The following is a 27303-nucleotide window of genomic DNA, read 5'->3' as shown; positions in this document are numbered from 1 at the left end:
GAAAAAGACGATATTCACTCCGTAGCCTGGAGCTTATCTACAGCCATTGGGACGATACTTATCATAGTTACCATAGCTTTTACAGTAAATGAGCTATTTTTCAAGAAGAAACTAACTGAAGACTTAGAAGTTCAGAAAATAGAAGACACCCCTGAAGAAGAATCTACCCCGGGAACTTCAGAAAACAAAGCTTCCCTATTGTTTTCCTCTTAGATGGGAGGAGTTATGGACTCAACAGTGTTAATCCTTATAAATATTTTACTTATGTGTTTCCTGTATTATATTTCGCTTTGCATGCTAAATTTAGGTTATAAATTAAGTTACACGACGTAGGATAAGTCAATCTTTGTTCTTTACTTCACGTATTAATGTATTCTTCTTGTAGAAATTAAAATTGGGTTTTTTTAAAAGACGCTTAAATCAACCCGAAACGTAATTAACTCATACTAAATCAATTTATAAACAAATAAAACCGTAAAAATTTTTGTTGCAAACACGAGTAATGTAAACAAAACTGCAAATCACGTGTTTTATGTTAGTTATCTAGTTTTAGCACAAAAATGTTTAGAAGTGAATTTGAAATCATTTGTGCAACAAATAGATAACTTTAGATACCTTGTTGTTGAAATAAATAAAAGCTTGATTTGGAGATATTAGAATCTTTAATGTAGGGATTTAAGTTATCTACTTTGGAAATATAAAAGACTACAAAAAATACAACTAGATGGCGCTGCTATCTAAAAACGGCCAAGGCAAACGGCCAGAATAAAATAAATAACCCTTGTAACAGAAGGACACTCACTAAAATTGGATGCGCAGTGGTCTATGCGCATTCTACCTTTATCATATTTCTATGGTACCATCGCTCTTATATTTAAATCCAACCAACAGAAATATTCGCACTTCGCGTTTACTGACGTATAGAACTTGAGCCTAATTTCTTGCTAACTTCACACTGTTGTTATTTTGATTGACATTAGTGAGTGACATTTGACTTTGATGTCAATAAATTAGATCAATTGTCAATAAATTAAAAATAAACAAATTAAAATAAATTTGTGAAAGAGAAGTTTTCCCTTTGTAAGAATGTAACTTTTCATAAAAATCTATTGTTAGGGAAGTGAACATTGTTCCCAGACACTGAAGGAGACAGTAAATTTATCTTTTTAAAAAAAAAAATATTTGAATTCCACAATATTTGTATTAATTTACTAAACTTTAATGTAATTGTATGTATATATATTCATCATAAATTAAGTTTATTGTATTTGACGTCATGTGAATATTTGTAGAAATTCTCTAATTTTCAACAATTTGCATGTTTGCATCTCAACAAATCATTTACAGCCCATGAAAATAAATTAATGGTAAAGTAGGTCAAATCATTAACTGTTAAAAATATTTATTGAATGCCAATGTTAATAACCAAATTGAACTTAATAAAAGTATTGGAGCATTGAAGTGAGATCTGAGAATAGTTTTTATCCCCTGTATGTAAGTATTGTCCACTAAAATATTAAACATTACTCTATAAGTAATTACAATTTTTTTTCTAGCCTAGTAAATAAGCAGAACTTTAATTATGAGTCAAAATGAAGACTCTGACAGTGAATTAGACCCCAGAATTCAAATTGAACTTGAAAAATTAAACACAACTACAGATGAAATCAACAAATTGGAAATTGAATATGATGTATAATTCAATAAATAACTTAATTCATCTTCTATAACTAATCAAAATGTATTTAAGGAAGCCAATACAACCTTTCGAATGCTCTTAAATGAATCTACAAGGAGGTTAAAGTTGTTAACCAAAAAATTGGGAACTTGCATTGAGAAGGCAAGGCCATATTACGATTTATTAGAAATAGCAAAAAAGCAACAAAAGGAATGTCAGGAGGCAGCTTTACAGTATCAGAAAGCAAGTGGTGAGTTGTTAATTCTGAGTATATTTATTTGAAAAACTATTAGAAGCACAGAAACTTGAGTACTGTTGAAATTTAATCTTGACAGATTATTTACTTTTGTTTTAAAACTCTAGGCTGTGAGTTTATATCACCAAGTGATATAAACTTTAAAATTGTGCTTTTTTATGTAAATGAAATTAGATATTTTACACAGTAATACACCCTAAATGTAAATCAAATGAAAAAAATGATCATTTATCTTTTTATGCAACATAAATTTTCAATTTTTTAGATTTAGTTGTATATGGTGCCAAATAAATCTCTAAGGTTTTTATATTTTTATTAGGCATTACATATTATTAGGCATATACAGTAGGCAAAAAGTGTCAACACTCAAAGAACTACAAGGTGGTGTTAGTTACACAATTCTATGTAAAAACTATGATAACAGAACAAAAAATAAGCATTAAGCCTCAAATAGTAATAGGGTGAAAAAAGAAAAAGGTTTTGGCAGAACATGCAGGCTTAGAACTGCACCGAGTTAATTTGGAGGAGGTTGAGATCATTGATATTCAAAATAACTGCAAAAAAGAATAATCTCAGAAATGTTAAACATAAGAAAACACAAAAATGACATTAACAAAAAGCAAGATACTGATAACTTAATCAAATCTAATCAATTTAATAAAACTCACAAAATTAAACTTCAACCTTCTTTAAATATCACCTGTATAACTTTATCATTTTATACCAAACATAAATGTATTATTTATCCTAAAATATTTAAGGTATTAATTGGAAAAAAAAATTATGTTTTGATTTACACTATTTAAACCCCTCTCAGAATTGCCATCCAAAATATCACTTATTTAATTTAGGTACCTGTATAATAATATTGGGATTTTTATAAGTTTTCCAAACATATTATTATACTGTTAACAGACACTTAAAGGTTGTATCAAAATTCAGTTTTATGGTTTATAATGAATGGCCTTAACTTATTTGTTTGTAAGTTTATTTGAATATTGATATTTATTAAATAACATGTAAATATTTTAATTTTTGTTCTACAAAGGTGGCATACCTACATATATAATATTTTAAACTGTATATTTACTATTTTAACTGACCAATTTTAAACATTTTAACTAACCAATGTTAACTTTTAGTGCCTAATAAATTTAATTGTTATTGTTTAGTAATAATAGGGATAATAATATAGGTATTTGAAATATTTTATAATTGTTGCAGTGCCTTGAAGAAGGCCTATATTATGCTGAAAAGTTGGCATAAAGGAAAAAAAGGCTTTTTAGTGAAATAAAACTCCTTTTTAAATAAATAAGGTTTATATCCAAATAAATAAAAAAAAATAAAAACAATTAACTGGGTCAGTAAAAAAACATATTTTAAATTTTGTGCAAATAAGAAAAACATATACTTATCAGTTTTAAATAAATAAAAATAAAATTGTGTCTATTTCCAACTTTCTTAAAATTAATAACAATAAGCAAATGCTAATTAACACTACATAAAAATAAATATGCTCACATTTGATGTGTTACTACTCATTTATGGTGAGCAGGTTCAGTATAATGAATAAATTAATATTAAACTTTAAGAAGTTAAAACATATAAAATTCTTACAGTTCAAAATGTATTAAAAGACATGTTACGAATTAAGTTATAAAATAAGCAGCCATTGTTTAAAAAAGTCTTTCACTTCATAAATATTATTTATAGTTGCTTTTACTAAAAAGGAATTTTAGTAAAACAACATACTAAGTTTTATTATAATGAAAGTTTTCCCTTAGAACTTTTTCTTTTTTAGTAGAATTTACTGCAAATGACTGAAAAAGGGTCTTTTAGGAAATGTGCTCTGAAGCATTTTTTCTTTAAAAATTTATAGAGAAAAATTAAAAAACTGCAAGTCTCAGTCTCAAAACATCTTTTTATGTGTCACGAGGTTACATGTTTCACTAATAAAGCATCATCAGACCTACAATAAACAGAAAAACACACATAATTACAATAAAATCCTACACTAAAACAAAATCAAATCTTATAATTAGTTAAAGTTACCTTATAGCTAGATGACCTGCTAAGTACTGACAAATAAAATTTAAAATTGTAGAATACCAACATATTTTATATATACATATATATAAAAGAAAATGAGGTCAGGTTTACAGGCAAATAAAAAAAATTATATATGAAAAATAAGGAAGGTTTGTTGAATGTAGGAATCAAACCACTTACCTCTGTTTTATTAGTAGGTAGCGTTAAGCCTTGCACTAAAAATGGCCTGATGTCACACATGGGAAATGGACTTTGTTTGGCTTTTGTTATTTCTAATTTTTCTACAGGTCCAAGTTTCTGCCATTGTGACACTTATACTCTTCCATTCTCATGTATGCTAGTAGAATGTCCCGGCAAAAGTACATGGTTAGTAAAGTTAATTGGTTCTGGGACATCAAAATCTCTATGTTTTTTATACAGGCTTAAGTGTTTCATTATCCTAGTGAGAATTTTTATGCCCAGATTGGCCCACATAAACCGCCGTGCAATCCCCGCAGTTCAATGAATAAACTTCTGATTTAGTTTACCTTTCCTGTCTTATTAATCAAATGATTATAAAAAGTTTTGGAAGTTTTTAGCAAAATGGAAAAAGCTTTAAACAAATTTAGCTAGGGAAACATTACCAAATTAACTTAGACAACGGAATTTTAAATTGTTCATATCTGGTTTATTATGCACTTTTTTTTTAGACAATTTATATTTATTGCAAAATTAAAAAAAAAATAATTTATTTATTGAATTAATTTAGCCATTCGTAACTGCAATAAGTTTTATTGTGTCTAGTTCTTTCCAAAATGTTGTTTTGAAAGTGGGATTTTGAAAAGTCTATAGAAGAAACTATTGAAAGCAGCAAATTTATGCGAATATGGTGGAATTCACAAAAATTGTATAGATTAGAATAGAATTATGTTACATTACTGTATATGGAGGTTTTCTATAAATTGCGAAAGAAATGTTTCTATTTTCTCTAATGAGTAATAAGTCTAAAAAAATGTAGTTTCTTCTGATTTTCTTTCTCTAACGTGAACTCTATTTGGGGTTGCAGTTCATTTAAGTAAGTCATGAAATTATTAAATTTATTTGTCCTTCACATATCCTTTGTAAAAAAATTATTTTGTTGGTAAAGGGACTGTTCAGAATTTTAAGTTCCAAGTCGTGCACTAAACCTTCGCTAGGGAAAAGAGAGAGACAACACCCCAGAGCCACCCCAACTTGAATCTGTCTGAAGAATCGTCCGTTAAATTAAAAAAAGTTTTATTCCAATACTATATTCAACAAGGTTATCAGACTCTCTATCACAATTTTAGGTAATTTTGGTTCATTTGGTTCAAAAGAAGAGTGATAAGCAATATGCAATCTTTAGGTGGGATAATCGTTATAAAAAGGTTTTTGAAGGAAATCAAAACCGCATCCCTCGAAATGGGAGTATTCGTTAAATCATCTAACTCAACTGAATATTTAGTTGAATTGAGTTATCTCTCTTAAAACCTTATTGAGCCAAGCTAATAATGGATAACATGGCAAATCAGGAAAAAAGATCAAAGGGCGGACCAGATATCCGAGCCTATGTATTTTAGGCAATCCATAGTAATGATGGAAGAATGAACCCCACATAGAATATAGTCTATATTTGTTGGTGTGTAAAAACTCTAGAGTTAGATCTTTATTCAGGAGTTGACTCTTCAGCATTTAAAAACTTTAAGACTTTTTCTAGGTCAGTAGCTTTTTCATAAGAACCAGACAGGAGCCTTTGACAGCCTTAGTAGCAATTAAGTCATTGAATTTTCTTTTGTCTTCTAATGACCTGAGGTGAAATTTAGTTGAAAGTTTGCTATGGTTTGTGAGAAAAGTTACTTTCTAAGAATTTAGGAACTTAACTTAGCTCTCAAGTAATTGTTATTAAAAATGTCAGTACTTTGTATGATATTTTCTGCCTCCATTGCTAGAGTTTCCTTATACTTAAGTCAAATCTTGTGAAAAATTGAACTTCAAACTTGTTTTAAAAATATTCTCGTGTGGAGTGAAACTGATACCTGAGAGATTTAAGAGTCAATTTGTTTGATCATTAGAGTTAGGTGCTGTTTCAGGTTTTTTATTTCCTTTCTTTCTTTTCAAACCTATTTTAGGTTTATTATTTTTTTTATTTAGTTTTCTAAACCAAAAGACTCGATCTTATCTCTAAACATACAAATTCTATATACGAAAGTTAATTTGAAAAATAGATATTTTAGTTTAGAATTGACAACATTCAGTTTTGTGTAGTGTTTAATTTATTTAAGTCCTTTAATTTTCTCCTTGATCCAAAGTGTCCTGGCGCTCTTAAGGGTAGTTTCAGATGATCTGTTGTGTGTTCTGCATTTGATGTTAACAAACTTTGGTTTAAACAAGAAGCACTGTTGAAGAATTGTCTGTTTACCCCTCATGACTCAGAAAAAAGTCTTTTAGAAAATGTGGTCTAAAGCATTTTTTTCTTTAAAAATTTGCAATTAATTTATTGATTAATTAATTCATACAAATTTTGAATAGATAATACCAATTACAAATATCCAATTAAATAATGTTAACCATAAACAAAATGAAAATATTTTTAAATTATTAAACTAGGTTCTGGTCAATAACATCAATTTTATTTAATTTTTTTGTTTTTTTTTTTATCACATGTGTCATTGGCAGAGCAATCTTGGTTTTAAGAATAAACTTTATATATGCGAGAAGTCTTATAAAGATTTGTTCTAGGCAATTATAGAAATTTTTTTTAAAAGTTTTAAAACAACTTCTATTTATTGAAAAGGAAAACTGGCAAATTGATATAATTTGCACCTCATTTTAAATTTTAGCTTGAAAATTATATTCTAAAGAATAAATTTTTATCAAAGTCAAAGAATACATTTTTATTAAAGTTCACTTTTTGTTCCTCAACTCTTTATTATATGGTTGCTATAAATGTAGTCATATGGAAAAAGGCTTGTTTCAGGGTGAAGGATATACAAGAATAAGATCTTCAATAAAATTTTTATCTAATAATAATTTGTCTTTTCTTTTTCTGAAAATAAACAATATTTTGATCCTTTTTTGAGGTGTAGAGTTCGTCAATCTTATTCTCCATTTTCTCAGTGTTACTCAGTTTTCAGTAACAGAGGGCTCTGCTTGTTGTTTCTTAGGACTCTAGGCTCATAACAATAAGCTCCATAACATTTGTATCACTGACATGCCAGAATATACTTAAGGATGGTCATCCAAACCTGAGAGAAAATCTTCAGCAGAGAATGCTTCCGAGTATGCCCTAAATACAGTAAAGATCACTTAATGCATATTTGTATATATGCAGGGTATCCCAAAAGTGGACGTCCAAACAAAAGGAAGCGATAGAGGAGGTCATTTGCAATCAAAACAACTTTTAATATTATTATCCGATTAGATGTATACAATTTATAGCAAGAATATCATAATTTCTTTGCTTCTTATTTGGTGGCAGTATGGCCCTAAAGAGTGCACCGTTTCATAAATATTTGGATGCGTAATAGTTCCTTCCAGTAGTAAGAAAAAAATATTACTCAACATGTTTAATTTTATTATACAAATTATTTCCGTTTCAGGTGATAATAACCAATTTACTATAAAAAATTAACAGCTATCCGGAAAAGTTACTTATGTAATAAAGATTCTTATACGGTGCAAAACTTTCAGATAAGTGATACAAGTCTTTTTTGATTGACATTTTTATTAAGCTGATCGTTTAAAAATCACTTACCCCACAACTAATTCTAAATAATATAAAGAAGGGATTTTATTGTTGCTAAACATCACAATAAATGTTCAAAAGGTGAACCACCTGCCCTAATACACATTTGGAAACAGCAGAGTAAATTATTTTTTATACGCCGGAAGGTTCTTTCATGTAGGGTAAATCGGGGAGAGATGCCACATGTTTTTTCAAAATCACATTTTACACTCATTTTATAACCGACCTGTGCTTTAATGGCATAACAAGATAGTCCATAGTTTGTCTTAGATAATTCATACTAAAGAACTCTCTATATGACCTTAGCTTTGGCAATAAACATTTATTTATAAAAAAGTTAGATAAGGCATCTTACCCGGAATAGACGGGAAAAACGCCACCAAGATAACGGGTGAGATGCCATGTTAAAATAAATGCACATTTTTTACAAAAAAAATCTTTATTGCGTCGTATTGAATAATAAAAAAGTACAAAAACCATAACTCGAAATGATTTTTTGATTGTAAGTAAAAATTAGGAACATTTCTCGCAAATATTTTGGTATTTAGAGAAAGACTCATGGAGCCATTGTTTGCAATGAATATACTGCAGCCAATTGTCCTTTTTATTAGTTAAAGCGTATGTCTCGCCACAGCCTAAAATGCAACAAATAGAGTTAAGTGGTAAGTACACGGAAAAAAAATTATAGGCATATAATAAAAAATATTATCATTATCTTCTTCCATCTCGTTTTCAGAATCTGATGAAGAAGGCATTGTTAATGACTCATCTGTAGAGGATTCACATTCACTCAGTCTGTTTTTTCTATGCCTCTTAGTACCCTTTGTTTTAATTTTCTGTAGCCCGAATACTCCAGATTTCACATCAATCACATTCTTTTTTTCACTGTCTTTTTTTGGTAAACCACTCTAAACCTTCTTTATTTCTTCTTTTTTCATGAGAGTAGCAGCTCGTTTTCTTTTGGTATATTTTGATTTCGACCTCTTTTGAACTTCTTTTTCAGACTTTGTCAATTTTTGCAGGAACAGGTGATACAATATTTAAAATTTTACCAGGCGTACTATCGGGTTCGCCATCATTTGGTTGTAGATCATTTTCAACAGTAATTACATTGGTTGAAGTTTCTGAGTCAATTTCAGCTTCATGTCTTTGATCGATAACAGATTCGTTCATAAAAGCGTATTCGGGAATGGCTTGTGGCTAAACGGAAAAATACCTGAAATTTAAGTCTAATTAACTTTAAAGCCTTTTATTTTTAGATTTGCAAGAGTTTAGACCTGTGGACTGACTTGAAACCAGATACTGCATTCTGAACCGATGCAGCTTTGCCCCAAGCTTCATTTAGAAGTTGTCCAAAATGTAAGCGAGTGATTGTTCTATTGCTCTTCGGTGTCACCCAAGTTTGGCACGCGTGATAGTAAGCTGTTTTCAGCGATTTAAAAACGCTTTTGTCTAGCGGTTGCAAATAATGTGTCATATGAGGGGGTAGGCGTAATAAAATCACATCGTTTGCTTCAGCATATTCGAGTATTTCCACGGAATTGCAGTGAGATCCATGCCTACCTAATATCAAAACTACTTTACCCGGAAGCGTATTGGCATTCTCTACTACGATAGGACGCAGGCCTAAAAATTACAGCGTCGAAATGCAGTAGAAGATGCCAGACATAGTACGCCGAAAAACGTTGGCCATTCTCTACTGCGATTGGACGCATATCTCAAAATTTGAGACGTCGAATTGCAATAGAAAATGCAAAAATCGGCGTAATGTTATATCATACCTAACTACAATAGGATGCAAAAAAGTTAAGACTCCAATTTAATTATAAAAATGAATGCTGTAGCGAAAGACCTGTTGACAAAGTGATTTTCATCTTGTAAATAGGGACAGTGTTTTTGGAAATCTTGTTATTAAATAAATTTAAAAAAACAACTAATTTAAGCTAAAACAAATTTTTTTTATGTTTTATTATAAAATGGTCACATAATTTGTTTACAAGTAAAAAAATATTATACCTTACTACAATAAGATGCAAAAAAGTTAAAGACTCCAAATTAATATTAAAAATGAATGCTATAGCAAAACACTTGTTGACAAAGTGGTTTTCATCTTGTAAATAAGGATAGTTTTTTTGGAAATCTTGTTATTAAATAAATAAAAAAAAAAACAACTAATTTAAGCTAAAAATACATTTTTACAAATAAAAAAATACTAAACCTCTTTAAATTAATGACCTTTGGCATTTGGGGTATTTTTATTGATATTAACTTAAATATTTCTTTTCTTTTTTGGTACTCGTTTATTTTCGACGTTTGAGGGTCTCCCTGATTGAATTCTTTTAGAACCACTCTTCAAACCATCTCGATTTTTAAGTCTGGCCGTAGAAGTAGGTTGTACCACAATCTGTCTACCATACCTTTTTTTAAATTTGCCTGCTATATTAATAATGCAGGATTGCACTTCTGTCGCGGACTGTACTTTATTTAGTGTAATGTTAATTTTGTGCATAGCTTCAATTATATCAGGTGTGGGGTTTTTAACAGGTATATCTAAGATTCTTATAAAATTATTTTTTAAAGCATCTGTTCCTTGGATACATAAAATATTGCTTGAACTTGCATCATCATTTTCTATTTCCTCCAATTCCACGGATTGCTCATTCTCGTTTAAATCCATCATACTCATATTATATTGTGTACTTGAAATTGATTTATTGCATTCTGTAGTTATGTCCATATCATTGTAAAAATTTACATTTGCTTCATCTCCTAAGACCAATTTTGCCAGTAAAACTCTATCATCATAGCTTAATAATGGCGAAGTATCAATGACTAATGAAAACTGTTCTTGGACTGCACACAAATGCTTGCAAAATCGACCTCCTACGCCAAAGGGACAATCACAGAGTGCTATATCTGTGTATACCGTATAAAATAGAAGGCTGTCGTTTGCCGAACAAACTCTAAATGTTTGTGCATCAATTTGATAAACATTTAGGTTTTTTGCCTTTTGGGAGAATTTTAAATAAAGTAATTTTGGTTGACTTCGTCTAGAATTAGCAAATTCGAGTAAATGTTTTTCACTTTTAACTTTCAAAACGTTTTTCACTTTTAACTTCGTTTTTAACTTTCAAAAACCATTGAATGCTTTACAGCGTTGAAGAACAATATCTTTAAATATTCTTGGCTTAAAAGCAAAGGATATTTTTTACATTGCTCATCATTCAACATTTTGTTATATTCATGTTCAGCTTCTTCAATGCAAGATGAATAAATTATTGTTTGAAGCATTTTCATTCTAGGTCTTCTATACTCTTTTGAAATACCATTTTTAGATGCCCAAAGCCACCTCCAGAATGCTTGGGCAAGATGAAATAAGCAGAGGAGCAAATGAGAAGAAGGAAAAACTGATTTTAGAGCATTCCGTTCACTAGGACTATTATCAGTCATAAAGACCAGCGGGTATCCTAAACCACCAAATCCTTTGGTAGATAAATGTTCTTTAAGAGTGTTAAAAGCTAGGGTGTAATTACTCTCGCTCTGCGATGTATGAAGTATGCACGCTAAAGGAACTGCACCAACTTTGGTGGCTGTGTACTTAAATGTAACGCATGTATTCATTTGGTCACATGACCCGCTGGAATCAACAAGTACAATTTCTTTTGAAAATTTCTTAAAATGCGTTCGCCTCATAATGGGAGTTAAAACTACGATTATTAATGGATTGTCCTTCAGAATAATTTTAGCACATTTAGCTTCTAGTGCAGCTTTGTTCTTGCAAAGTACTTCAAATATACTCTCTTCACTCCGTGTACCGAAATTGTCAGTTCCTAAATAATCAAGATATTATTAAATATACAGAGTGTAATTTTTGTTTTTTATAAATAACTTTTGAAATATTTTAGTAAATTTTTTTATCTACGGTTTTTTTGACATGAGAAATTTAAATTTTTTATTAGTTTGGCCTCTACCTGTAAGTAGCGTCAACTACATTTATGTTTTCACCTATTTAAAGAGTCATAACTAAAGACCGGATTTATAAGCAAAAATAAATAAAAAAAAAGTTCTTAAAAAAGAAAGAAAAATGCCAAAAAAGCAACAAAAAAAACGAAAAAAATTATTATCGTTTAACATAGAACAGTTTCTTATCTTTATAAATAAAAAATATTAAATGTTTAAAATAGCATTTATTTTTATAGGAAAAATAATGTAAGTAATCCAAACGAAAGATATTTCAAATACAAACTAAAACTGCAACAAATCATAATCTAATCATCTTAAAAAAACAACTACCTAACTACTAAATACTGTTTCAAATGTTCTTTCGTTAAATTATGTCGTTTGTCATTTAAGATATATTATTTATACCTGTAATTTTTTTTCCATATCGATACTAATAATGGAAATTTAAAATTAAAAATAATATCTGGATCCAAATTAATTTCACTGACGATCTTTCTCTAATGTTTGAAATCCGATATTTTTTCTAAAACATCTTTCAATTTATTTTTTACCAAAAAACAAATTATTATCGAAACATAAACCAAGCGCGGATCCAGCGAGGGGGTAAATGGGGTTCTATAAGATGGTTTTCTATAAGAAAAAATAATAAATAATAATTTGTTGACTAATTAAAAGCTCACATATTAGGTATATTACTATTTTTTTTCTTTTAACGTATTTAAATATCTGTGTTTTATTCACCTAATACCTGTATTAAGTAGTAAAAAGAACTTTTGAAATTGATTACCCCCTCCTAACTTGGCACGTAGATCCGCCACTGACAGAAACAAATGATTGTCAACTTTGTTATTTTAAATGGAACACCCCGTATATTAGTAAAAAAATTAGATTCTCCTTTTCTTTCTCATTTCAAAAACATATAATATGTCTATGTTTGCTTTACCGTTATAACATATTTTATTTTCGAACTTAGGTTCATTATGAAATTTTTTTTCTTATTTTTAAACAAGGAAACCCATCCTGAATTTTTTTGCAGTATTAATGAAACACCCTGTACAGTTAATGTTTCTAAGGTGAAAAAGCTCCTTAACGATACAGATAAATATTTTGTATCAACATGAAGCTCTTACCTCCATTTATTAGAGAAATGTTTCATTTGCCGATCGGTGGGATTCAATTTTGCGTTAGCAAGAGCTTCCTGGAAATTGAAGCTTTCTAAAAGAAGAACTTCATGAAATGCTTTAGCAGCTGCTGGCCCCATATCGTCCTCGAAATAACCAGTGAATTTTTGTTTAATTTCCTTAGCCATTCTAAGAAAATTATAAGCTTCGGCCACATTAACTCTATGGCTGTGTTGATAGTTTACCTTAAAAAAAACGCAATAATTATTTAAAAAATCATATTTTTCCACTTTTGTTATAGTATTACAGTTATAACTTACCTTTATAATGGTATTCAGGCCTTCTTTTAACAAAATATCTTTCCTTATACTGTTCCGAGTTGTTATTTTAATTTTAATGTCGATTTGGGCCTTGCAATTTTTATCACGAATCCTAGTGTCATTTCTCTTACGTTTCACTGTTTTCCCATATGAACTATGTTGACAAACATAAACCTTTCGAAACTTAAGGCGCTGCACATTAGGAAATGAATAACGAACAATCCAATTTGTGCTCGTAACGTTTCCGAATTCGGTTATTATCTTGTCACAAAATATTGACGGACATTTTTCGTTCTCATCAAAAGCAGTACGGAACTCACAAATAAAATTAAAATCTTGGTTAAAAGTAAATTAAATTAATTTGCTTTTGGTATTATTGCAAAACTGACTTAGCAATTTTCGAACACTTTCCTCCATAATTCACAAATAATTATATACCCTCTACTCTACACTTTATATAAATAAATACTAACACGTTAATTCCTGTCTAGCGTGCAAATAAAATCAGAGCGTTGCCGCCAAATGCAACAAACGCACCAAACGCCGGCAAAGACCATTGCGGCCTAGTAAAGTAGCCAATGTTAAAATTTTATGTCATTTAAGATATCTGGCATCTTCTACTGTGCTTCGATGCTTAAATTTTAGATATGCGTCCAATCGCATTAGAGAATGGCCAACGTTTTTCGGGCAACTATGTCTGGCATCTTCTACTGCGTTTCGACGCTGTAATTTTTAGACCTGTGTCCTCTCGTAGTAGAGAATGCCAATACGCTACCCGGAACCTTTCTAGGGACGAAATGATCTCTGAACCAGATAGCTCCGAACTAATGTATGCCGATTTCTGGGACATGTACACCACAGACCCTGATGGTATGTTGTCTTCAAATTCTAATTTTTTGTTTTTTCCCTTAAAAATGCTGACAGGCACTGGCCTTCAGTATTGCAGCAAGCAACAACCGTAATAGTTTCTCCTTTTTCTTGCGCCGTTATATTAACAACTGCCTTCGAGCCTTTTTTTGCTAACACCTAATAGACTATTTTTAAGCTGAAGGCCAGTTTCATCCATATTATAAATATGGGATGGCTTATCCATTAGATCATTTTCTTCTAATACGCGTCCCAAGAGATTAAAATAGTTGCCTATGATTTCTTTATTCACGCCTAGAACTCGGTGTCGTGATACGCCTTCTGCTTTGCGCACAGGCAAATCAGGATGCCTTTTCAGGAACGCTTGCAACCAGTCATAACCCGCTTTTCGTTTCTCCAAATGAAATTTTTTAATTCTACTCAACTTCCACTTAAAAGGAAAGCCATTTCTCTTACATCTGTGGCGGTGGGAGCAAAACCACAACGCTGAAGTTTCTTAATATGTGTGACTAATTTATTCTCAGCATCTTCTCCCAAGAAACTATCTGGCCCCATTCTTTTCTTTTCTGTATTATCATTCTCAATCCTTCTCTTTAAAGTTCTATAGGGAATCTTAAAGTTCTTGGCGGCTTCCCATGTACTCATCACACCTCTGGATATATTATCGACGGCTGAATTTAAATCCTCTTGCATTCAACTACCACGAAATGGACATTTTCTTACGTAAAATGTAGGCATTTTCCTAAAAATAAGAATATATCTGAGAGGCGTCTCACCCTGAATGACAAATGGCATCTATCCCAATTTTCCGGTAGAGATGCCACTTCAATTTTAAAATTGGCGGTTGTAGGTTCACTTACATACTATACACAAAACCTAACCTCAATGATGCTATTACATAGCCAAATTAATATAAGGCCTATTTATTAGTAAATAAAGAGGTATTGATGATGCCTTACATACACGTTCGTGTCTTTCAAAAAACTGTCGACTTGAGGGTGTTTTAATTCCAGAGAAATTTTAGGTCGAGAGTAATCGCAAAGTGGCATCTCTCCTGGGTTTACCCTATGTAATAACGTTCGACGCTTGTCGTATTTTTCTTTGCAGTTTTATTTCATTCTGGCTTTAATTGATGAAAACAAGTTTTTTTAAATATCTCTATAGAAAAAAGTCAATGGGGTTCAGGTCAGGTGAGCTCGGCGGCCATTGGATGGATTCATCCTCTTCCAATCCATCAGTTATTAAACGTAGTATCGAGATGGTACCTTACGAGGGCAGAGTGAGGAGGAGCTCCATCGTGTTGCAGCCATATGTCTTGGCGTGTTGCTAGCGATACATTTTCAAGTAAATCGTTCAAGTTATATTGCAAAAAATGTAAATAATCCTCGGCGTTTAAAGTCTTCTGGGGAACTCGAATGGTCCAATTAATTCAATGGTCTCCGCTCATAGATTTATCAAAATTTTCAGATTAATATAGTCTCAATAATGTAAATTGCGAATATTAAATATCCCAGTTCTTTTAAATCTATTTTCGTCACTCCACCAAATTAAAAAAAATGAGGGTCTTCTCTAGTACGATGCCGCATTACCCGACAAAACTGAATCCTTTTTTCATAGTTGGCTAGAAGTGCTTGAACACTTGGATTCCCTGTTACAATATTCACAATATCTTTTTCAGCGTTATCATTCCTTGGCTTTCCTACTTTCCGTAGTCGATCAGGAATTTTGCCTCCCATGAAACACTGATCTACATTTATTAACACTCTATGGTCAGGATAGCGATTTAACAACATTTCTGCTTTTTCTAGGGAAGTATAGGCCATTTGTAAACGTTTACTTATAACAGTAGCAAAGGAGTGAAAAAATAACAAATTCTAAAAAGAGAAACGACCTAAAATGTAAGAAATCTGACAGAAGGTACATAGACAAGCCTAAGTTGTTGACAAAACCCGAAGCAACTAACTACATACCCATGCGACGAGGCAACGGTATGGTTGATCTTAAAAATTATTTGAAAAAATATGTTTATTTTTCCTATCTTAAAAAAAGGTTTGACCGTATGAGAATTGGCATGAAATAAGATAACTTTTTCTGATACATGTTCAATTGTGGTCGTACATGTGTTTTGTAGCAGCATCAATTCGAACGCAAAAATTTGTATGTAAAACTTAAACACATTGAACAATTATTATTCTCTAAGTAGTGACAGTAGCAACTATGCAATTAATACTTATAAAAAAGTACACTCCTCAGGCAACATTATCAAGATTATCAAAGAGGCTTTTAAATACCTACATACATTTTTTTAAATGATTAATCCCTGATCAAAATTCTCTTAATGCATCCAAAAGTAAAATATTTAATAAAACTTATGACAAGGTATTTTTGGTATTTACAAGGAAACGTTTTGACAGTTACATTTGAGCAGAAAAAGATTCAAATGGGATAAAAAATCGGTAATATTTTTAAACCTAGTTACGGTATTTAGTATTTTTTTCCATAATGCGGCAGCTGTATAATGGATAGAACAAAGTTTGATGAAATCAACTCAACATATCCATTTTACCATGGATAATTTGATACACAACACTTTTTCTGATTTCGTTATCTAATTTTCTATAGGGTTTTGAGTCAGTTGAATAATACAAAATCAATAATCAAAACCCTTTTAATGAAAGTTTTATTGATGAAAAAATATTACAGGTGATAAAAACATTATTTATTTTTGTCATATTTTTTTGGCAGCTTCTGTTACATTAAACAGAAAATTTAAACATTACTGAAGAGACTCTTCATCTTCAACGACATAAAAAATATGTAATTAAACTAAAATCTCCATAAAACTCTACAAACCCCTAACTTAAAATATCATTTCTATCACTGGACTAGAGAGCAGTAATAATACTGTTGCGTCTTCTTAATCCAAGAGACTCAGGTCCTATAAACAAATATCTTGATAATCCCCAAAAAATAACATCCTTCATAAAATGCACTTGTTTGTTCATAAGTTAAATAACAAAAAAACGACAAAACTCTTTGCTGGACACTTGAAAAGTTACATAACTTGAGAATTCTAGTTTGGTATCAATATTGTCATCATTATAAAGTAAATATATGATAAAGTATTTCCAGTTTCATCTCAGGAATGTATCACTCTGAAAGATTTTAGTTCCTTATTTATTTAAGTACCGTCAAATGGGGAAACATTAACCCTTTGCGGACAACTTTGGCCCACATTAAGAAAAAATATTATTTTAAAAATAGCGCCAAAAAAGTAAATAGCAACTCTATTGTGTAAACTCCAGTCGATAGAGGGCGTTTTTGTACTTTCATTAACAGCCGCGCGACGGCGACAGCGTGTTTTTCAGTCGAAAGGTGATCTTAAAGCCGACAGGCCGATTTTTATTCAATAACTTACGCATTAAAACTTTGATCGGCACCAATTGTTAGGAAAGTTCTAGTATCTCGGTAAGTATATTGGCGTTATAGTTGACTATAAAATAGAGTGTAACATATTTTTTAGTTATATTATTAACTCTCCTTTTGTTGTTGTCCTGGATAATATAATTTAGGGTAACTTTGGCCCATATTTAGGGGTAACACCGCGGGCCAATGTTACCTCAACAACTAGCAACAAATATTTTACATTCATATTTTTTTTCAGGAAGGTTAGTAATGCTTCGACACCCAAAAAAACGCCTTGGGTCACGATCCTATGCAAATTATACGTCTGAAAAACTGGAAGAAAGCTTACAAAAAATAAGATCAGGTCGAATGTCTTAACGAATTGCTACCGCAACTTATGGGATTCCTAGATCTACAATAAATTAAAGGGCAAACACTCCAAAACTATTGGCCGATCTTAAGTCTTTTCAGATGCGGAAGAAGCTGCTTTTGAACAACATCTTATCAAGTTAGCAGATTTCGGTTTTCCTGTAGTTGCAATAGACTTTCGGATGGCTGTTAAAGCTTACTTAGAAAAAAGAGGATCCCGTATTTCACTGTCCAAAGATAATCTGCCTGGATATGAGTGGACAAAATCTTACTTGCTGCGTCATAAAAACTTAGCCCAACGAATTAGTTCCAATATAAAGAGAGTTCGAGCAGAAGTTTCTTAAGCGGCATTGAATGACTATATGGAAAACTTGGCAGTTGCTTTAGAAAACATTCCACCCTCTCGAATATGGAATTACAATGAGACCAATCTTAGTGACGACCCAGGAAATAAAAAAATCATTTGTAAAAGAGGGGCTAAGTATGTTGAAAAAATATGCAAAAATGCCACTTCTGTAATGTTTTGTGGCAATGCAGAAGGAAAATCGCTTGCTTCTTATGTTGTATACAAGGCCGAGCATCTCTGGACTACTTGGACAGAAAATGGCCCCCCAAGAAGTCGCTACAACCGCTCCAAGAGTGGGTGGTTTGACGGACCTACATTTGAAGATTGGTTTGAATATCATTTTCTTCCAGAAGTGAGAAACAAATATGGACCTGTTCTTTTATTAGGTGACAACCTCTCGTCGCATATTAGCGAAAGGGTTATTCAACTATGTGAGCAGAATAATATAAGATTCGTATTTTTGCCGCCAAACACAACTCACCTCACCCAACCATTGGATGTGGCATTTTATACCCCACTAAAAAGAGCTTGGCGAAATATTTTAACCAAGTGGAAAGAGTCAAAATCTGGTTCCAGATTTTCAAGTATTCCCAAGGATTTGTTTCCACCCTTACTTAAAGAACTAATTCAAAATCTAGAAATAGATAAAAGCCAGAATCTAATTTTTGGTTTTAAAAATGTGGGATTTATCCTTTAAATAAGCAAATGTTACTTGATCGCCTACCAAAAAACTTAAGTGAATAAAGACATGATGGGTTCAGCTTTTTTGGACAGATGAGAGGCAAAACGTGCAGAATATTTGGGAACTGAAAATAGGACCAAGCAGAGAAGAAAAAAATTGCAGGTTCCTGCTGGGAAAAGCATAAGTTCAAGTGACCTAATAAGCCCAGATACCAAGCCTAAATCTTGAAAACAAAAATCCGTTGAGCCAAGACGAAAGCCTTCAAGCTCTTCTCAGAGCTCTTTAAATGAAAATGATTTAGAATCTGATAATCTAAGCGACTCATTTTCTGATTTGATTGAACACGAGAATAATGAGGTTGTTCAAAATCCTGATATTGAGAGACCAAGTCGCGCTAATTTAAACATAGGCGATTTTGTGTTGGTAACGTTTAATGCCAACCAATATCCTGGAAAAATTATCAAGATTTCAGAAGAAGGACGTACAGTAGATTGTATGGAAAAATGAATTAAATTTTGGAGGTGGCCAGAAAAAAAGGACGAATTTTTGTACAGTTGGGAAGAATTCATTATGAAAATTAAGGAGCCAAAAATGGTATCTAAGAGAAATCAGTACAAGTTTCAGAAATTGACACTTTTGTTGACAAATAAGTGTAATTTTTAGTATAGATGTAGGATATTTTTGCAAAGCATTAGGATAAAGTGTTTTTGATATTTTGTCCCTTATTATAACAAATGTGTTGATTATTTGCAATAAATTTCATTAAAATAAATTTTTTGCTGTAAATTTTGCATTTTTTCTGTTTATTATCTGTTTTAAAAACCGCCAGTATTTTTTCTTAAGCTTTTATTTACCTAAAATCAATTTAACCTCCTTCGTTTCAGTGTAGCATTAACCCAAGACCTAATTGACATGCACGGGACAAAGTTTCCCCATTTCAAGGTAACTTTGGCTCACTTTAAAAAAAAAAATTTTTTTTGATAAACAATTTATTATACATGCAGACTGAAGTACAAAATCTATGGGAACATCCATTATGATGCATAAATAAAAATTACATACCATAGAGTTTAACAAGTATTTTATTATAAGCCAAATAATAGAAAAAAAAAAATGGGCCAATGTTTCCCCATTTTACGGTACTTATTAACACTTACATTTTTCGTTCTTTGAACTCCAATTCCTAGATACTAATATGTTATAATTTATTGAAGTTTTATAGTTTCTCTCTTTATTAGGAATACATGCAGCAGCTAAAGAAACTGTAGCTTTAGCAGAGCAGAGGTTTCTAACAAATCAACATGAGTGGCAGTTTGATAATGCTTGGCAGGAGATGCTTAACCATGCTACTATGAAGGTGGATTAAAATAAAAATGCTAGTTTTAAGTTAGCTATAGATCTAACTAAAATGTATTTAGGTGATGGAAGCAGATACTCAAAAGACAGAGAAGGGCAGAGAACATCAAATTAAGGCAGCGGTATACAAGCAAACTGAAGAGAACTTAAAACAGCTGGAAGAAAAACTTCAAAAGTTTATCATTAAATCTAGACCATACTTTGATGAGAAAGTACTTTGTCAAGTAATTAGTTTCTTTAAAATATTTCTTTTTTATAATAAATCCCTCCGTAATTTTAGGATCAACTCAATACACAAAAACAAAGAATCGAGAGCATAAAACAAGAAATAGTAAAAACTAAAAGCTTTTACTCTCAGACATTAAAAAATTTGGAACAGATTTCAAATGAAATTCATTTAAGGCGACAAGGTAAATGATCTCAATTAAGCTCGTTCTTTTTTTGTGTTTGCACGTTTTATTTTTTAGGAAAACAAACAGAAGATGACTTACTGACACGTCCCAGAGAACCAGGAGTTGGTGCAGAACTAAATCAAACTTTTGAGGAAACCCCTACTCATAAATCTTTAAAAAGTATTAGTTCATTACCTGATATTACAGCTGAGTTGGATAGATGTGAGATTTGCAGTGTTGCCACCACAAGCTCTGCAGTAAGTGAGAAGGATTCCAGCGAGAATATTTATGAAGATCTCGAAGAGGTAAGAAATTTACTTTATTGTTTTATTTTACAATATATGCGGAGACTGTAGCGTTTTATTTTTTACCGTTTCTTAATAAAAAGTTTAATGTAAATTTTTTTTTAAATATAATTTTTTAAGACACGTGTTTGGTGTATTAGTATTTAAAGAAGTATTAATAGGGAAGATATCAAGTTTCATAAATTGCGTCCTAAACAAACCCCATACTTGGCTTTAATCAATCCGATAAATTTCAAAGAAGTCATGTAGTATACAGGGTGTTTTTTATATATTTCGACAAAATTCAGGAACGTGTTCTTTGGACAAAAATTCGCAAAAAAGTTCCTATAAACATAGGTCCTAAACCTTTTAGATTTTGAGCTACAGGGTGGTAAAGTTTTAACAAAAAAATGATTTTTTTTCGATAACTTAAATACCCCTGTAGATATTTGTCCAAAGATTGGTATGCAGGGTCTGTGTATCCAGAGCCATTTACCAACATACTTTTAACATTTTTATGTTCTCCAGTGGTGTGTGTGCGGGTTTTCCGCTGAATACTTTTATAAAGAAAAATGGTACGCCACTGGTTTTTCTTGTATTACTTCAAAAATCTCGCTACGATTAACCCTTTTCGAGATATTTATTATTATAAGTTTTCAATACACTCAAAAAAATTACTAATAAAAATACAAAAAATAACTTTAAAATAAAAATTATGAATATTTTCCAGTAAATGATCGACATGACATCCATTTGTCTCAATACATTTTAAAATTCTTTTACTAATCTAAAAAATAATTTTAATATTTTTACCACTAATTTCATGTATCCACATATGCAAAAATTAAATGAGTTAAAGACTGGACTTCGTGCGGGCCAAGGTCTTCGACTAATTAGTAGTTTATTAGTCTTCACAATAAGTAACAATAAAAAACAATAACTAACAGAACTAACAATAAGAACGCAGTAAAAGGTCATAGATAACGTTACTAAATGAGTGGTTTTAGATTTTTATAACCACTCATCGAAGTAACTGACAAAAACATAAATCCTGATAGTGAAAATGACATTTAAAATAATTTATTTTGATACTTAACAAATATTTTAAGCTGATTTAGGAAAATAACATTTTATCTTGAGCGCATTGAAAACTTTAAATATAAATATCTCGAAAAGGGTAAATCGTAGCGAGATTTTAAAAGCATACCTTTTTTAAGCAGAACTGTTTACAATGACAAACATAAAAAAGTTACGGGGCTTAAAAACAAATCAAATGATTTCTGGTGGCACCGTCTATGACATAATTTTAAAAAAAGGTTAACTTTAAGATTTGTCATATAAAAAAAACAATTGTCAAAATTTTTTTAAAACAATAAATAGATGCTAAATTTATAGCCAAAGTTCAAAAAAATTACATTAAGCTAATCACTGTATCTTGGTTGTCTTTGACTTTCTACTAGGAAAATTTAATTAAAACGCATTTTTTTAAAAAGTAATTTTCTGTTAAAATATTTACCATTATTTATCGCTTACCCTGTATAACAAATATACTAAATAGATTGTTGCGATCAACAACATATGAATTAAATATCTAAATTCACAATTTTAAATATAACATTCCAAGAAGATAATACAAGAAGACAAATAAGAGTGAACTGTTATGAAAAGGACCTTATAAAATTAACTAAGCATAAAGTAACTAACTATTTATTCTAAAATTACTGTAACCAAAAAGAAACTACTAAAAAAGAAATAAAATAAAAATAATAAAATCAAAAAAACAACCTGCAATACAGACTGTTCACTTAATATACGGGGTGTTACAAAAGTCCGGACCGCTACTTTAGGGATGTAACATACATGTCATTTTAAGACTAAAGTTATACAAAGAAAAATAAATTTTTTTCGATCGATTCGACGATCATTTAAAGATGGTGCTGTCAAAGTGATTTTTTGATCATAATTATTGAACTATCAGAAAAACATGAAATTTGTTCAACTGAATCATATTAAATTTTATGGCTTTAGTGATAAGAGTAAGGATGTGCTGATCAAAGCTGAATAAAATCATGGTCATGTAAATAGTTAGCTTCATTCCTTTTTAAATTAGGGTCGACTATAAGTCAAAATTGTGGGTATTATTGTTTTTTTTATTATTTTTGAAGTAAAAGTTCTTTACGCACGCTTGAGTTGAGGAGTTAGCAGGCGAAGCCTTTCGGAAAAGCATCAAGATGGTATTGATAAAACAGAGTCAGGTCTGCCACATTCCTTATATGCGTCAAACTGCCCAAGCTTCTAGTTATCTTTGGAACTCCTAAAAGGCGTATGGCCCTCTTTTGGATGGGATCAAGCAACTTCAAAGTGTGTTTGGGTGCAGAGCTACATATGTGAGAGCAATACTTAAGAGATGGACAAATCTGAGCCTTGTAAAGCATTTAAAGCTATTGCGGTGTATACAGCCTTTTCTTTTTAAAGACAACGCCAAGTTTTTGAGGAGCCGCTTACCTACCGCTACATGACCATGTCGAGATATATTGCTTTCAACCTCCAAGCAAAGACAAGCGAACTGACAAAGACAGCGGTAAAGTAACCTTGCACATTATAACGGTTGGGGCGGCAAAAGTAGCTTTCTTTGTAAATAGAGTTCATATAAATATATCAACCTATAATCATAGGCCTTTGTCAAGAAGATCGTCGATAACAGAAAAAAAGTAAGGGGCTGACACAGCGAGGTGTGTCCATTACAACCTGGGTTACTTATTTTATTGGGTATTACGTCACTTATAGAAAAAATCAATTCAGAAATTACTATCTCATACGCTCAAAAATTGAAAAAAAGAACAATTTCAATTTTTGAGCGTATGAGATAGTAATTTCTAAATTGATTTTTGCTATAAGTCACGTAATACCCAATAAAATAAGTAACTCATTATGAATTCGTCACAACAATACAGATTTTAGTTACAACCTGGATGGTTCGGTTCTCGAGGAAGCTTCTAAGCCAAGCAACGAGACTTGGTGGCAAACTATAATAATACAATTTGTTTAAGAGGTTTTCATGCAATCGGACGGTAATTGATGAACATGGCCTTTTTTCCTTTTTGGGTATCGGTTGAGCATTCGATTCGCGCAGTATTCAGAGAAGAGACCTCTTCTATATGAAAAAGAAAATAGTTTGCACAACGGTGGTGTCAGCACGAGCGCACTTTTTTTTATACTATTGCCGGTTTTCCATCCCAGCCGATAATCTTGTTATTGTTCAAGCCTTTGAAGACTTTTTTAAGATCTCTGTGACGGAAGACGATCTCTGACATCGAAGAATCCTTTATTGACAAAGTCGGTGGTGGTTTGCCTTATTGCTCTACGGTAGAGTTTGATGTAAACATCTGACCCAGCAAGTCTGCCCTTTCCATTGCGGTCATTGCAATGAAACTATCTTCACCTAGTAAATGGTAGAATTTTTGACCTACAGAAATCTTCCTTGACCAACTGCCTTTGTTACAGATCAGAACGATCTTGGTCCATTTGGGCAATTGAGAAGATCGTTATCGTCTGCTTGCACGCATTTCTTAATGCAACAAAATTGACACGATTTACAGGACATAGGTGGCGCGATTTGTGATCAGCAGCGCTTTTGTTGTTCAGTGCCTTGGTGAAACTTTTATCGAATCACGGTTTGCTGTCTAAGAGCTTTTTAAGGTGTTCGTGTTCGGAATCTGGGCCTCTATACCTTCCAAAATCATCTCTGAAAAAATCTCGCTCGATGGGACATTTAAGGAAGATGTGATCCAAGGTTTCTGTCTATCCACAGTAAGAGTGCGGGCAATCCTTCATCCGCAGTCTATGGAGATGCTGTTATTAAGGCAATGCCCTGTTCCCATACTAGAAAGGGTAGTGATCTCTTTATATCATATTTTCGTTGGGAATCTCAGTTCTATTTGTTTGTACTACATACTTTCTTGATTGACCTATTTATACATAATCTTTTTTTAGTTTTCCTTTTGCAAGGAAGTGATTTTCATGGATAGTTAAATTTCTGGATACGTTAAGGATTGTTCCTGTTTGGTAATTTATCTGCATTTTCATTGCCCTTAATGTTGTGAGTGTCCTGGTAACCACGTTAGCTTTATATTAATATTTACTGATTCCTCATATATTAGTCTTTTGCTTGTTGGGTTATTAGGTCTCTATCAAATGACACATAGTTTCTATTAAGCTTCTCTAAGCCACTTTTTTGTCAGAATTATAACTTTTGGAATATTGTTCTCCATAGCATAATTAATACTATCATTGATGGCCACTATTTCAGGTCTGTTTCGTCTGGTAGTGTTGATGCTGAGCTTCTCACTCAATTTCAAAATATGGTAGAGTCTTGGTTTTTTTCAATTTTTATTGTTTGCGTATTGTATAGTATGTATAAAATTAAGAAGATTCAAATAAGAACAACTAGACCAGGGATAGAGTGCAGTTGTAATACTCCAGGACAGTTCGATTTTTCTGGAAATCACATTACATTCCAAACTCTTCTGGTACGATCACGCAGGCAGCAGAATTAAGAAGGCCTGCGCTCTATGGGCCTGCAGAAGAACTTTCGGCAACACCTGGGAGCTGTCCCCTAAGATCTTTCACTGGATCTGTTAATCTATTGTCAAACCTCTTCCGGGGCTGTTGTTTGGTGACCATGTACGGAAAGAGCAAAAATCCTGGCCCAACTGCATAAAGTTCAGCGTGTTGCAAGTCTTAGCATGACGGGTTCCATGCGAAATGCGTCAACTAAAGGGCTAGAGCCTTGTTGATCCTTCCCGATAGGTCGAGGACGTCCGGCCAGAGATATCTCCCGACTTCAATCGTTGGACTTTTATCTGTCGGGTCATTTTAAACAAGTTGTTTATGTCACACCTGTTGACGACCTGAATGATCTTTGTGGGCGAATTAAAAATGGATTTAATCAGATTCGCAACATACCAGGTATTTGCGAAAAAGTAAGCAGGTCAGCCTCGGAAGACTGTCTGATAAAGATATTGACGCAGCTGACAGTCAGTTTGACCATTTGCTTTGATGTACGCGCTTAATCGGCTGTTATCGAAACAGGATATTTCACAGTAAATTTAAAATTTGTAAAATAAAGTTAATATAAATAAAAATGTATTTAGTAAAACTCTTCAATTTAAAGGCAATTAGTTTTGATGAGATAGGACAAAGATTTTGAAAGTTTCTATGGCAAACTTATTTTTTCTGATCAACTATTAGAATTTCATACGCATGACAGCAAACGGTAAGTTTAAGCGACTTTTTGAAAGGATCAAATTGAAACACTGATCAATTTGAAACAGCAAAAAAGTTGTAGCAAAAAATAAGCACGTGTGCCCCTCTATAGGATACACCACTAACAATTTTTAAATTTCTATTAATGAGGATTATGCCTAACGCATTTTTTTGCCAAATTGCACGTTTGTTACAGTTGGTTTAAGAATTATGAGCAAAAAATCCCTTTACCAGCGCCATCTTGAAATCCTGCCTCAAGGAGGCAGTTTAGGAAAAAAAAAACAACTTTTGTCTTAAAATAATGTGTGTTACGCCCCTGCTACTGCAGGGGCGTAACACACATTATTTCCGGCCTGGATTTTTGTAACAACCTTTTATTTTATATGTATTTAATAATTAACCATAAACGAGTAAAACGCTACAATTAATTAAAAACAGGCCGTATGAAAACTAACATATTTTTTATTTAAGGTAAAGGCTATTCTTAGAGGAATGACAAGGCCCGACATTGCAGACGGTAAGAACGAGGAAGTTTACATATCCGAGCTTAATATTGGGAACATAAATTCACCTAAAAAGCATTGCAAATCAAGCACACGACCCGGAAGTCGTCTGCAGTGATTTTTAGAAGCTTTAAGTAGATATTATATAAAAGTATTATAAATTAAATTATAATAGCACTAAGAGTGCTTTGAAACACTGTAAGAGTTAAATTCATTTAAATGTTGTTAGTTCCTTATAAGTTTTAAGTGCAAATTTTTTTTTCAAACGCTGATTATAGTTGGATGTAATAATATTTCAGATTATTATTATAATGCGGTGTTTAGTGTTCAGATGTAACTTTATTATTGCCAGAAGCTTTTACATTTTTTTTTGTTAGATTGGTATTTTCTTATTTGAATCTCAACTTCTTGTAATAGGATACAAGCAAGAAAGGACAAATAATAGAATATAAAACGTTTCGATGTATACAAATATAAAATATAAGAAAGTTCAATGATTATTTATTTAATTAATCAACGATAGAGTCTATAAAATATGAGAATATGCGAATGACAATGAATATAATGCGCTCAAAGTAACTTTAAATCAAAAAATCAATAAAAGGGAGGGCCGATATTTCTCTGATTATGTTTACTTGACCGTGAATATACGTATCCCGCTCTTTCACAAGGAAAAAGATAAAGTCGTTATATTAGTATGAAATA

At 31.7% G+C, this 27303-nt stretch overlaps 1 protein-coding gene across 2 annotated transcripts; it reads left to right on the top strand.

Moving 5' to 3' along the window:
• The first annotated feature begins 1024 nt into the window (after positions 1–1024).
• LOC126741371 (SH3 domain-binding protein 5 homolog) lies at positions 1025–27092 on the top strand. Of its 2 annotated transcripts, XM_050447762.1 has the most exons (9): positions 1026–1229; positions 1293–1494; positions 1557–1693; positions 1751–1928; positions 20037–20155; positions 20217–20378; positions 20435–20564; positions 20622–20851; positions 26567–27092. In XM_050447762.1, the coding sequence occupies exons 3-9, from the start codon at positions 1583–1585 to the stop codon at positions 26714–26716; spliced, it is 1080 nt and encodes a 359-aa protein (XP_050303719.1). In that variant the 5' UTR covers positions 1026–1229; positions 1293–1494; positions 1557–1582; the 3' UTR covers positions 26717–27092. The 2 variants fall into 2 exon arrangements, with proteins under 2 accessions (XP_050303720.1, XP_050303719.1); XM_050447763.1 differs by having other exon boundaries at positions 1025–1490.
• The last annotated feature ends 211 nt before the right edge of the window (positions 27093–27303 follow it).

The sequence above is a fragment of the Anthonomus grandis genome, chromosome 10 (assembly GCF_022605725.1).
Source record: "Anthonomus grandis grandis chromosome 10, icAntGran1.3, whole genome shotgun sequence".
Lineage (NCBI taxonomy): Eukaryota > Metazoa > Arthropoda > Insecta > Coleoptera > Curculionidae > Anthonomus > Anthonomus grandis.
This window is presented reverse-complemented; position numbering and strand designations above follow the sequence as displayed.